General features: G+C 39.8%; 1 protein-coding gene across 4 annotated transcripts in view; it reads right to left on the minus strand.

Moving 5' to 3' along the window:
• Nucleotides 1-14,116, minus strand: part of LOC136168622 (membrane cofactor protein-like) — a 42,894-nt gene that overhangs the window by 17,164 nt on the left and 11,614 nt on the right. For all 4 annotated transcript variants that reach the window (XM_065936309.1, XM_065936307.1, XM_065936308.1 and 1 more), the window contains exons 4-5: nucleotides 6,708-6,793; nucleotides 3,910-4,104 (exon numbers count right to left, since the gene is read on the minus strand). In XM_065936309.1, coding sequence (XP_065792381.1) covers nucleotides 3,910-4,104; nucleotides 6,708-6,793 — 281 coding nt within the window. The remainder of the gene's footprint in view (nucleotides 1-3,909; nucleotides 4,105-6,707; nucleotides 6,794-14,116) is intronic.

Consider the following 14,116-nt stretch of genomic DNA (forward strand, 5'->3'; position numbering starts at 1 on the left):
TCTAAAACCAGCTTGAACATCTGGAAGTTCACGGTTCACATATTGCTGAAGCCTGGCTTGGAGAATTTTGAGTATTAATTTACTAGCATGTGAGATGAGTGCAATTGTGCAGTAGTTTGAGCATTCTTTGGGATTGCCTTTCTTTGGGATTGGAATGAAAACTGACCTTTTCCAGTCCTGTGGCCACTGCTGAGTTTTCCAAATTTGCTGGCATAGACTAGGGGAAAATAGAACTACCATATGATCCAGCAATTTACTTCTGGGTATTAATCCAAAGAAAGCAAAACACTAATTCAAAAAGATTTATGCAGCACTCTTTTCATTACAGCATTTTTTTACAATAGCTAGCAAGTTCAGTTCAGTCGCTCAGTCATGTCCGACTCTTTGCGACCCCATGAACCACAGCACACCAGGCCTCCCTGTCCATCACCAACTCCCAGAGTCCACTCAAACCCATGTCCATTGAGTCAGTGATGCCATCCAACCATCTCATCCTCTGTCATCCTCTTCTATGTCAACAAACTGTGGACAATTCTTAAGGAGATGGGACTACCAGATCACCTTACCTGCCTCCTGAGAAACCTGTGTGGAGGTCAAGAAGCAACAGAACCGGATAAGGAACAATGGACTGGTTCAAAATTGGGAACGGAGTATGTCAGGGCTGTATTTTGTCACCCTGATTATATAATTTATATGCAGGCTACATCATGTAAAATACTGGGCTGGATAAAATATTAATAACCTCAGACATGCAGATGACACCACCTAATGGCAGAAAGCTAAGGGGAACCAAAGAGCCACTTGATGAAGGTGAAAGAGGAGAGTGAAAAAGCTGGCTTAAAACTCATCATTCAAAACAAGAAATTATGGCATCTGGTCCCATCACTTCATGGCAAATAGGGAAAAATAGAAACAGTGACAGACTTTATTTCCTTTGGGCTCCGAAATTACCATGGATGGTGGTTGCAGCTATGAAATTAAAAGACAATTGCTCCTTAGAAGAAAAGGTATGGCCAACCTAGACAGCATATTAAAAAGCAGAGACATCACTTTACCAACAATGGTCCATCTAGTCAAAGCTATGGTTTTTCCAGTAATCATGTATGAATGTCAGAGTTGGACCATAAAGAAGGCTGAGTGACACAGAATTGATGCTTTCGAACTGTGATGCTGGAGAAGACTCGTGAGAGTCCCTTGGACAGCAAGGAGATCAAACCAATCAATCCTAAAGGAAATCAACTCTGAATATTCATTGGAAGGACTGATACTAAAGCTGAAGGTCCAATATTTTAGCCACCTGATGTGAAGGGCCAACTCACTAAAAAAGACACTGATGTTGGGAAAGACTGAAGGCAGGACGAGGATGGGATGACAGAGGGTGAAATGATAGGATGGCATCATCAACTCAATGGACATGAGTTTGAGCAAGCTCTGGGAGATAGTGAAGGACAGGAAATCCTAGTGTGCTGGAGTTCATGCGGTTGCACAGAGTCAGACACGACTTAGTGACTAAACAATAAGATATGGAAGCCACCTAAGGGTAGTAACGGGTGAAAAAGATGTGGTATGTATACAATGAAATATTACCCAGTCACAAAAAGAATGAAATCTTTCCATTCATGACAGCATAATACCCTAGAGGGTATTATGCAAAGCAAAATGTCAGTCAGAGAAAGACAAATACCATATGATTTCATTTATATGTGGGATCTACAAAATAAAACAAATGGGCTAATAAAACAGAACTAGATTCATGGATACAGAGAACAGGTGATTGACTAAGAGGAGGTGGTTGGGAGGATGCGCAAAATAAAAGAAGTGGATTAAAAGGCACAGACTTCCAGTTATCAAATAGATAAACCATGAGGCTATGACATACACAATAGACAATATATTCACTAGTTCTGTACCAACTCTAAATGGTGACAGATGGGAACAAGACATCATGGTGATCAACGTGCTTTGATCTTATAAATGTCAAATCGCTATCTTGTACACCATCTGGTCTTGGCATCAGAGAAACGCTGTCCTCATGAAATGAGTTGAGGATTCCCTCCTCTTGTATTTTCCTAAGGCTTTGTGTAGAACTGCTATCATCTATTCCTCAAGTGTTTGGTAGAATTCCCCAGTGAGGACACGGGGTTTATAGTACTCTTTGTGAGAAGGCTTGAGCTGTCAAATTCATAGGCACACAGTGGTTTGTTTTCCTCCTCATTATTCTTCAAATGTCTGTAGGATATTTTGTGCTGTTCTCCTTTTCACTCTTGTAACTGGTAATTTGTATCTTTTCTCCTGTCACACTGTCTATAAGTTTATCTATTTCATCTGTTTTCTCTAAGAACCAGGCTGATTTCTTTGATTATCCCTGTTTTGTGTCTCTTTTCAATTTCATGGATTTCTAACTTTATTATTTCCTTGTGTTTTCTTGCTTTGGGTTTAATTTGCTCTTCTTTTTTAGTTTTTTTATGGTAGAACTTAGATGATTGATCTGAGACTTTCTGTTTTTCTAACATAAGTATTTCACACTAAAAATATCTTCCTGAGCAATACTTTTTCTGTATCCCACATCTTTTGATATATTGATCTGCTGTGTTCTAATTTTATTTGATTCAAAACACTTTCTAACTGTCCTTTTGACTGCTTCTTTGACTCATGGGCTCCTTAGTAGTGTCTTGCATACTTGTCAAATATTTGGGAATTATACATATAACTTGTTCTGATTTCTGCATTCATTATATTGTGATCAGGTACTACACAGGTAAAAGTTTCAATATTTTAGAAATAAATGTGTTAAAAAATAAAGTGTGTTATTAGAGAATGTCCCATGTACATTTGGAAAGAATAAATATTTTGCTATCATTCAGCATCTCCTTCAAGAATCACATATCCTCCCGTGTCTCCCTGCTTTCGGTTAATGTGAAGTCATCAATCACTGTTGAAACAAATTTTGTCTAGAAGTTAACAATGTTATCAGCGAGTGGGTTAGTCTTTCTTTTTTGTGTGTGTGATTCACTATTTTTTATTATTGTAGCTGACATACAATATTGTATTAATTTCAGGTATATAACATAGTGGTTTGATATTTTTATTCATTATGCTAGTTACCATCTGTCACCATGGAAAATTGTTAAAATATTATTGACTCTATTTCCTATGCTTATATCATATTCCTGTGACTTGTTTATAACTGGAGGTTTGCACCTTGCTAATTCCCTCACCACTTGTCTGTCCTCCCTCGTCCCTCCCCTCTGGCAACTATCCGTTTGCTCTCTGTATTTATGAGTCTGTTCCTGTTTTGTTTGTTCCTTTGTTTTGCTTCTTAGATTCCACATATAAATGAAATCATAAGGTATTTGCTTTTCTCTAACTTAGTTCACTTAGCGTAGCACCTTCTATGTCTATAGTATTGCCACAAATGGCAAGATTTCACTTTTTTATGGCTGAGTAATATTCCATTACACACATACACCATACTACACCATGTCTTCTTTATCCATTCACATATTGATGGATACTTAGTGGGTTAGTTTTTTAATAATCCTGTAGTCAGAACTGTCAGAGATCTTGTAATACAAGATAAAATTTTCTTATTTCTTAAGCCAGGGTGTGTTGAGTTTTCTGATGATTTCAAACAAACAAGAAAACCAAAAAGTTCTAGCTTGTGCATATACACAGTAGCTCATGATGTATAAATTGGAATGCCAAGGACATGTGGAGTGACTGGTGGGGAACTCTACAACTAGAATTATCTTTTAATTTGGTTTGACCAATATTTAATTGAATTAGAAATCAATTTAGCAAGAGGAGTAACTATTTATGGCTGTTCTGTTTACTTGTAGGTAAAACTATTTATGAAGTGCTTCCATGGTATTTGCAGACTCAGGAGGAAATAAATGGAAATATTATTACCTTTACACTCCGGAGGCTCACTGCTCCATCTGTCACGATCAACACAAACAAGCCTGCTCTCTCCAACAAGAGAATATTCATCTGGTCCATTTGAAGGATCACACATATAAGTTACTATTTCATTATATTGATATTCATCCTTGTAAATGGTAAATCTTCCATTTTTTATATTTCCAGGTGTGGAACACAAAATCTCTATAAAGCAGGGAAAATGACATGAAGCAAAGATAAAATAGTAAGACAGCATTAGCAAAGTCCTATGAACTTCCTTCAAATAATTCATAACATATGATTAATATAAGCTAGCTGTGACTCCAATATCCAATCAGAAGAAAGTCTCTATGTCAAAATGTATTATCTCAAATTCAAACCATTAATTTAGAAGTTAACTTTTAGAATAAAGCTTATTTTCTGAAATATGATACACATATATTTATCTGCAAAGCCATTCCAAGTTTTGTTTCATCATCATAAAAGAGGCCGACAATTTAATGCTAAAATGTACTTGTGATTAAAAATAAAACTCTGTGCTAAGAAAATCCTTTATGATTTATAAATATCTCCACTAACAAATTGATTGTTAACATTGATACTGAGTATTACTGTCATTTTTCAATTTCATCCCTATGAGAGTATGGTTAAATTTTTCAGAGGCTACAAACTATGTTATTTTGCAATAGGCTGAATCCAAATGTCTTCCTTTAAGCCAGATATTAAAGTAATTTGCAGACGTCCTTGGTGGTACAGTGGATAGGAATCCATATGTCAGTGCAGAGGACATAGGTTTGATCCCTGGTCTGGGAAGATTCCACATGGTGTGGGAAGCTAAACTTGTGGGCCACAACTACTGAAGCCAGAGCGTTCCAGGACCTGCAAACCGCAACTAATGAGCACCTGTGCTACAACTATTGAAGCCCTGCATCGAGAGCCTGCGCTCTGCAACAAGAGAAGTCACCACAATGAGAGGCCTGTGCACTGAAAAGACTAGCCTCCAGGATTCTTGCCTAGAGAATCCCAGGGACAGAGGAGCCTGGTGGGCTGCTGTCCACAGGGTTGCACAGAGACAGACACGACTGAAGCACTTAGCATGCATGCATGCATTGGAGAAGGAAGTGGCAACCCACTGCAGTGTTCTTGCCTGGAGAACCCCAGGGACAGAGGAGTCTGGTGGGCTGCCGTCTATGGGGTCGCACAGTGTTGGACATGACTGAGCGACTTAGCAGCAGCAGCAGCGGCAGATCACAAGAAAACATGTGCAAAATCGCCAGTTATTACAGAAATTCAAATCAAAAAGACAATGACATATCACCTCACACTGGTCAGAATGGCTATCACCAAAAATTCCACAAATAACAAATGCTGGAGAGGGTGTGGAGAGAAGGAAGCCCTCCTGCACTGTTGGTGGGAAAGTAAATTGGCACAGCCACTATGGAGGACAGTACGGAGGTTCCTTAAGAAACTAAGAATAGAGCCACCATATGACCTTGCAATCCCACTATTGGGCATATATCTAGAGAAAAACATGGCTCGAAAAGATACATTCCCCCCAATGTTCATTGCAGCACCGTCTACGCTGGCCAAGACATGGAGACAACCTAAATGTCTATCGACAGAGGAATGGATAAAGAAGAGGTGGCATATATATACAAATACACACAATACATATACACAGCCATTAAAGAGAATGAAATAAGGCCATTTGCAGCAAAATACAGATGGGCCTAGAGAGTGTGATCTTGAGTGAAACAAGTCAGACAGAGAAAGAGAAACATCATATGACATCCCTTGTATGTGGAAACTAAAAAGAAATAATACAAATGAACTCACTTAGAAAACAGAAAGAGACTCACAGACTTAGAAAACAAACTCAGGGTCGCCAAGGGGAAGGGTTAGTTAAGGACTTTGAAAAGGTCATGGACACAGTGCTATATTTAAAATGAAAAACCAACAAAAACCTATTGTATAGCACATGGAACTCTGCTCACTGTTATGTGCCAGCCTGGATGGGAGGGGGCTTTGGGGAAGAATAGATACATGTAAATGTACAGATGAATTCCTTCACTGTTCACTGAAACTACCACAAAATTATTAATCAACTATACTCCAATACAAAATGATTTTGGTGTAAAAATAAATTAATTAATTAAATAAAATAAAAAGAGTAGCCTCTTGCTCACAGTAACTAGAGAACACCTGTGCATAGTAACAAAGACCCAGCATAACAAAAAATAAATTAATTAACTTTAAAAAATTGAACAGTGTGCATGGAATCTAGAAAAAGATTAAGTAATAAGGATAAATGTAAAACAGTACCACAATTCTCAATATTTGTTTTAAAATTTTTTGATTTTTCATAAAAATTTGTTGCATATATTTACATGTATTGAGCTTACTCTTCTTAAAAATGAATTAATAATTATTTAAAAAATTTTCAGCTTTAATTCCAATATAATAAATATCAATAAACATAACCCATATAAAGAAAAGCTCTTGGGTCTCTACTTTAGTTTAAAAGAATAAACGGGTCCCTGCATCAAAAGGGCTTCCCTTGAAGTTCAACTGGAAAAGAATCTGCCGGCGATATGGTACACCTCAGTTCAATCCCTGGGTTGGGAAGATCCTCTGGAGAAGGAAAAGGATACCCACTCTAGTATTCTGGCCTAGAGAATTCCATGGACTGTATAGTCCATGGAGTCACAAAGGGTCAGACACAACTGAGCGCCTTCACTCACTCACAGTCACCACATCAAAAAGTTTGAGAACTGCTGCTCTAGATTCTAAAGAGGGGATATACTTACTTTCACATATTGGGGAATCATCATTCCAGTTCACATTGTTATCAGAAATTTCACAATGTAGAATTCTTGCTCCAATCAGATAAAAACTAAATGAGAAAAAAAAAGTTACTATGTTCTTTAGCAATTAGAAGATGTGGATAACAATGGAAAAAAATGTTTATAGGGTTGTCCTTCTACACTATAGTAAATTGAGGAAGAAATTTCTTAAAATATCATGGATATGCTAAATCTGGAACCAGCTGAATAGAGAGCTTCTGCACGTGGACCCACTCTGGCCTACAGTAAATGTGCAAATTACTGTCACGCTTGTCAGTGTACCCCTCTGCTCCCTCTGGCACGTGTATCACACACTGACTTCTACTCTTTGCTCACGCCATTTTGCTCAGTAAGGACTGAGCAGAGATCAGGGCCCTAGCACTTGCCTGCCTGGATTCAAGTTCCAGCTCCATGACTGCCTTGAGCTTGAGAAATCCCTTAATGCTTCCCCTACACAACTCATGATTGTTCTGAGGATTGGATGAGTTAGCCTCTGGCACACAGTGAGTACCAGGCAAGTTTTAACTCTTATTACTACTTTTAGATCAGAATACACACCCACCTTATTTTATTGCTCTTAAACTTTTTGAGATTTTAACAAACTGAAGGTGCGTGGCAACCCTGCATCAAGCAAGTTTATTTGGGCCATTTTCCCAACAATGTTTGCTCAGTTTGTTTCTCTTGTCACATTTTGGTAAATATCACATATTCCAAACTTTATAACTATTAGTATATTTGTTGTGGTCATCTGTGATCAATGCTATTGAATGTTACTACTATGACTTACAGCAGGCTCAGATTTGGCAATATGCTATTTTAAAGTTAATGTATGTACACTTTTTAGATATAGTTCTACTACACACTTAGTAGACTATGGTATATGTTGCTGTTGTTTTTGTAAACATATGTAAAAAATTCATTTGACTTGCTCTATTGAGGTGGTCTGGAACTGAACCTGCAACATCTCCAAGGTATGACTTCACATTCCTAGGATTATGGGTTCCCCTTGGTGGCTCAAGGGTAAAGAATCTGCCGGCAGTGCAGGAGACCCAGGTTCGATCCCTGGGTTGGGAAGATCCCTTGGAGTAGGAAATGGTAACCCACTCCAGTTTTCTTGCCTAGAGAAGCCCATGGACAAAGGAGCCCAGCAGGCTACAGTTTATAGGGTTGCAAAGACTCAGACACGACTCAGTCACCTGACTTCTTAGGAATAGCTCAGGGATACTCCTACTTGATGAAATCTCTGATGATTTAAATTCACAATACACACTCTCCTCCTTCTGGAAGTTCACTGTAATGACTGTGAGTGATTCTATCTATTTGATACTTCTTATTTGCTACTATGCTTTTACCCCTCTCTGAATATGCTGTATTTCTCAAGAAGGATACAACTTCTTTAGGAAAAATCTACGTATTAGAATTTTGGCATCCCTCAAAGTATCTAGCTGAGCCTCTCTATATAAATATTCACTGAATGTTCCATTATTTTTAATTGACTACATTAAAAAATACCCTATCTGCTTCCAGCTGACTTTTCCCACAAGGCTCACTCATTGATTTTAGATTGCAATGTGTATTTCTTTTCTTTTCTTTTTTTTTTCCATTTTGCAACGTGTATTTCTGGGATGACAGCAATTTAAGAGGCATCGGGAATCTGTCTCCCCACCGTGATAACAATTGCACAGGTAGAATCTGCCTGATGTCACTATTTTGGAACTCTGCCTTCTGTTGATGATTTACAGTTTCCAGGTGAAGATGTAGACAGGTAAATTGACTTGTTTTGGTCAATTTAAATTCTTGTTTAACACAGTGGTAGCTACCCATCCTCACCCATAGCAGTGTAGCAGGGATCTCTGCATGATCTCTGCATCAGAACAGCTTACAAGTTGCTTACGGGAGACACGGTGGTCAAAAAGGACACTGCCCTCCAAATACGAGGATCTGTGTTCTTATCACTGATTGCTGCTTCTGATCACAGATAATCAAAGAGATGGACTTCCATTGTTGTCACACCTCACCCTATTCTTGCAAGCCCCTTCTATCCTGGATGAAGTAACTTAAAGGGGCTTAAATATTTAGTGGCCTTTGTTCTGCCTTTCATTGTTTGCTTCTTCCCCTTTCGGGAGGCAGACATTCGCTATCAGGACATTCAAAAGCAACTGCAGATGCAGGGGAAATAAGTAAGTGACAGTGTGTGCCCAGGGAAAGGCTCGGGAAAGACCCAAGACAATCTTCAGTTTATATATCAGACTGGTCTCCATCACAGAGATACAAAACACATGAACACGAAAGAGCAACCCCCAGGTAAAAGGGGAAATCTAACTTTCAGAATTACCAAAGTATTAGATTCAAGTGTTTTTTGTTCAGTAAGAAAATCACAACACATATAAAGAAACAGGAGTGCGAGCCATTCAAAGGAAGAAATAAAAGAAATTGTCTTTGAAAGAGAACTGATGGGAGACGAACTAGACAAAGACTTTAAAATAACTGTCTTATGAAGGCATTTGCAGTGTTAAATCAATTAATGTCAGTTTTGCTGTCTGATTTTTCTTCAGTGAAGGGGCTCAGTGGGAGACATAGAGCCGCAGATCTTTATGAACACCCTGCAAGTAAGAACATCACTCTCAGGGTCAAGTTCAATGTCACCATTGAGAATATCAAAGCTAAAATCCAAGAAAAGGAAGACATCCTGTTTGCCTAACAGTTTTGAATTTCGGGGTCAAATGGCTGGAGGTTGACCACACACTCTCAGACCACAAATTCAAGAAAGGATTCAACTTGCACTTGGTGCTTTGCCTGTGGGGTGGCATCACCGAGTCTTCCTTCCACTAGTTTGCCCCAAAATACACTGCCACTAAACGACCTCTCACAAGCATTGGCTCACTTCAGTCTCAATGCTGCCGACTGCCACAAGAAGAAACGTGTCCACACCAGCAACCTGCGCCTCCAGAAGAACATTAAATGATTCCCATACTTTGGTGCCTCTTTGCGGGCAGGGAGGTCTCTTGCCTAAACCCCAAGGTCCTGGGCCCCAATAAAATTTGACAGAAAAAAATGACTGCCTTAATGATGCTTAAAAAATTAAAGGAAGAAGTTTAGAAAATCAAGAAAAGATGTGTGAAACATGGAAATCTCAAACAGGAGACAGAAAAACTAGAAAGAAGCCTAAAGGAAATCCTGGACTTGAAAAGTTGTTCCATCGCTAAGTCATGTCCTACTCTTTGTGACCCCCATGGATGGCAGCACGTCAGGCTCCCCTCTTCTTTACTCTCTCCTGGAGTTTGCTCAAACTCATGTCCATTGAGTCAGTGATGCCATCCAAACGCTTCGTCCCCGGCCGCTCCCTTCTCCTCTTGCCTTCAACTTTTCCCAGCACCGCTACATTCACTGCTGCATAAGGTAGACAAGATACAGTAGCTAACTATGTGCCCTTCAGGAGACTAAAGGGATTAAGAACATATGGATAAACAAACCCAATGGACTATATATAGCTCAGCCATAAAAACAGGGAAATCTAGCCATTAGCAACAACATAGGATAGGCCTAGAGAATATTATGCAAAATGAGAAAAGCAAGAAAGAGAAATATAAATATTGCATGATTTCATCTATAAGTGCAATTAAACACAAAGCAAATGAGAAACAACAAAACAGAAACACACTCCAGTCACAGAGAACAAAACAGTGGTTTCTGGAGGGAGGGGGTGGAGGGAGAAATGAATTAGGTGAGTGAAATGAAGAGGCACAAATTTCCAGTTATGAAAGAAAGAGGTTATGAAGATCAAAGTAGGAAACCAGTAATAACTGTGCAATAACCTTGTATGGTGACAGATGATAACTAGATCATGGTAATCACTTTTAAATATATAGAAATATCAATCCCTATGTGATGTACCTGAAGTAATTTAGTTTGTAGGTAAATTATTCTTCAATTAAAGTAAGAAACCTAATGTTACAACTTAAGGAATTAGTGAAAGAAGATTTCAACCCAAAACTACCAGAAGGAAGTAAATAATAAAGATTAAAGCAGTAAAATAGAGAAGAGAAATTAGAGAGAATGTCAATGAAACCAAAAGTTGGTTTTCCAAAAGAGCAAAGACACTGACAAACCCTTAGTTAGATGGACTAAGAAAAAAAGAAAAATCTAAATTACCCAAATCAGAAATTAAATGGGGATATTATCACTTAGGTCTACAGAATTAAAAATATTATGAGACCTCTATGAATAATTTTATGCCAACAAATGATAGCCTAGATACAATGAACAAATCCATGTAAACACAGTACCTACCAAAACTTCATTAAAAAATTACAAAATTTGAATTGAATATGACTTGAATATGACAAAATATGAATTGAATATGAAGTGAGTAGATTGAATCAGTAACCAAAAGTCTTCCATTAAAGAAAAAGTCCTGAATCTGATGTTTTTCAACTCTTTAATTCTGCCAGATGTTTAAAAGAGAAGTTATGCCAATCCTTCTACAAGAGGGGGATTTCAAGATGGCTGGGAAGTAAATCATAGAAACCATGTTCCTCCCCACAAATACACCGAAATAAATCTGCATGTGGAACAACTCCTATAGAATATTTACAGAATGCTGGCAGAGACCCCAGACTTAAGCTAATTTCCACGGGGTAGGGCAAAAGAAATTTTTTAAAAAAGGAGACAAAGGTATGGGGACATGTTCTGTGCCTCTGGGAGGGAGCTTGAAGGAGGGAACGTTCCCACACACTAGGAGATCCCCTAATGGGCGGAGGTGGGGGTGAGCCTCAGAACCTCAGAGGGGGGCACAGCCACAGGTACCTGGGAAAAGAAGTGGAGAGACCTCACCCATCAGTGCTGACAGCACTTCCGTCTCAGACATTTGCTAGCGCCTGCCCTGCTGAGCGGTGGCTGGGCGTTGAGGCTCGGGCTTTGGCGATCAGACCACAGGGAGAGGACTGGGGTTGAGCGTCATGATGAAAGCCTGAAAGCCTAGTGCAACACAGCCGAGGGCCTCCAGGGAAAAGCCCGTGCCAGCCAGAGAGGTAAGAGACCGTTGCTGTGGGGGCCTTCCAGCTCTGCGTGCTTGCAGACGGCAGGACACTGCCTTCGTGAATGCCAGAGGGGAGAGGCGCTGCACTCTGTGGTCCCAGGGGTGGGCAAGCAGGCTGGCTGCCACCAAAGCAAGTGCCAGAGAGAGGTGGCAAAGTGCCACGGCAGAGCCCCGCCCCAGAGGTTGGCATGACGTCCACCGTGGCTCCCACCAAGCTGTCAAGCAGGCAAAAGCCACTGCCCGTACCTGTGCTGCTTGGCGCTGCCAAGGGACCCTCAACCCGGGGCCAGTTCCCCTGGAGGAGCAGACGACCTGCTTGAGGCTGTAGTAACTCCCTACGGGTCTCTGCGGCCACAGGTTTTCCTTGCACTTCCCAACTGGGTCCGCCACATCACTCCCTCTGCCCAGACTGACTAAGCAAGTGAGCCCTGATAAGCTGCAGCTTTTGCCTCATTGTCTGGGCGGGGAACACACACCAGAGGATGGTCTATAAAAAGAGATGGGGCCAAAACCAAAACTGGGCGCCAGGGACCCAGAGGAAGGGAATTCCCTTGTGTAGCCCCAGGAGCAGCAGACTAAATTCCCACAATTAACTTAAGGCTGTGGACTTTGAGGGCAACTGTAGACTTTGTAAGCAAGTAAAAGCTGGAGTAAAACCAGACCTAAATCTGAGTTGACCCCACAGTGCCCGCAGCAGATTCCAGAGACCTTCCTAGAATATTTAGAGGCCTTCCTGAGCAGGCAGACTTGCTGAAGATCTCTGTGTGACTTGGACACGGAGAACTGAAAGCCACAGGAAAATATTCTTCTTACTACCAATCTTTCTCTCTATATTTTTCCTTTCTTCTTTTTTGTATTGTTTTATTGTTGTTCTTTACTATTGCTTTTATTTTTCCTCTACTTAATGCTTTTTGTTTTTAAATAAATTTTTTCAAGTGTGTTTCCTAATTCCACAGTACTTTCTCATTGTATTACAGTTTTCCTCATGTTTTTGATTTTGTATTTTTGCTAGTCTAGTTTCTGTTTGTTTTCATTTATGGATTTGTTTATGGTTTAATTGCTCTCTTCATTTTTTTGTTCCCATTTTCATTCTTTAAAAAATATATATATTTTTTGAGTTTGTGAGTTTGATAGTATGTTATTACATGTTAAGTACTGCTTTTGATATTTTTCTTGGGCCTTTGTCCATTATTTGTTTGTTTGAATTTTTCCTTTTCTTCTGTCTTTTTCTTTTTCTTTATCTTCTGTGCTGTATAGCTTATGGAATCTTGGTGCTCCAGCATTGGGGTCAGGCCTGAAACTCTGAGATAGGAGACCTGATCCATGATGTTAGACCACCAGAGAACTTCCAACCTCATGGAATATTAATTGGCAAGAACTCTCCAAAAGGCCTCTATCTCAACAGTATGACCTGGCCTGACACAAAGGCCAGCAAGTTCCAGTGCTGGACACTTCATGCCAAACAATTAGCAAAACAGAAATAGGACCCTACCCATTAGCAGACAGTCTGCTCAAAGCCATACCAATGTTCACAGACATCTCAAAATACACTACTGGGTGTATAGCACTGCCCTTTAGAGACAGGATCCACCTCCAACCACCATAACAGGCACGAGCACTCCCTACCAGGAAAACAACCCCACCCATGGGGGACAGACACCACAAGTAAGAGGAACCACATCCTTGCAGCCTGTGAAAAGTAGACCCAAGCACAGTAAATTAAACAAACTAAAAAGACAAAGAAGCATGTGGTACATGAAAGAGCCAGGTAAGAACTCACAAGACCAAACAAATGAAGAGAAAATATGCAGTCTACCTGAAAAAGTTTAGAGTAATGATCGTAAAGACGACCCAAAGTCTCAGAAATAAAATGGAGGCACAGAGAGACAGAATGGAGGCATGAATAGAGAAGATACAAGAGATGTTTGATAAGGACTTGGAAGATGCAACGAGCAAGGCAACAACTGGAACAAAAAGTGCACTAGAGGGAGCCAGTAGCAAAATAACGGAGGCAAAAGAATGGTAAGTGAGCAGGAAGATAGAATGGTAGAAATAACTGAAACAGAGAATAAAGAAGAATGAAAATAAGTGAGGACAGTCTCAGAGACCTCTGGGAAAACATTATGCAAACCAACATTCAAATTACAGAGGTCCCAGCAGAGAATGAGAAAAAGAAAATTATGAGAAGATATTTGAGGAGATTACAATTAAAACCTCTAACATGGGAAAGGAAATAGCCACCCAAGTCCAGGAAGCTCAGAGAGTCCCATTTGGGATAAACCCAAAGAGAAACATGCCAAGACACATGTTAATCAAGCTAACAAAAATTAAACAT

Source organism: Muntiacus reevesi, chromosome 5 (assembly GCF_963930625.1).
Source record: "Muntiacus reevesi chromosome 5, mMunRee1.1, whole genome shotgun sequence".
Lineage (NCBI taxonomy): Eukaryota > Metazoa > Chordata > Mammalia > Artiodactyla > Cervidae > Muntiacus > Muntiacus reevesi.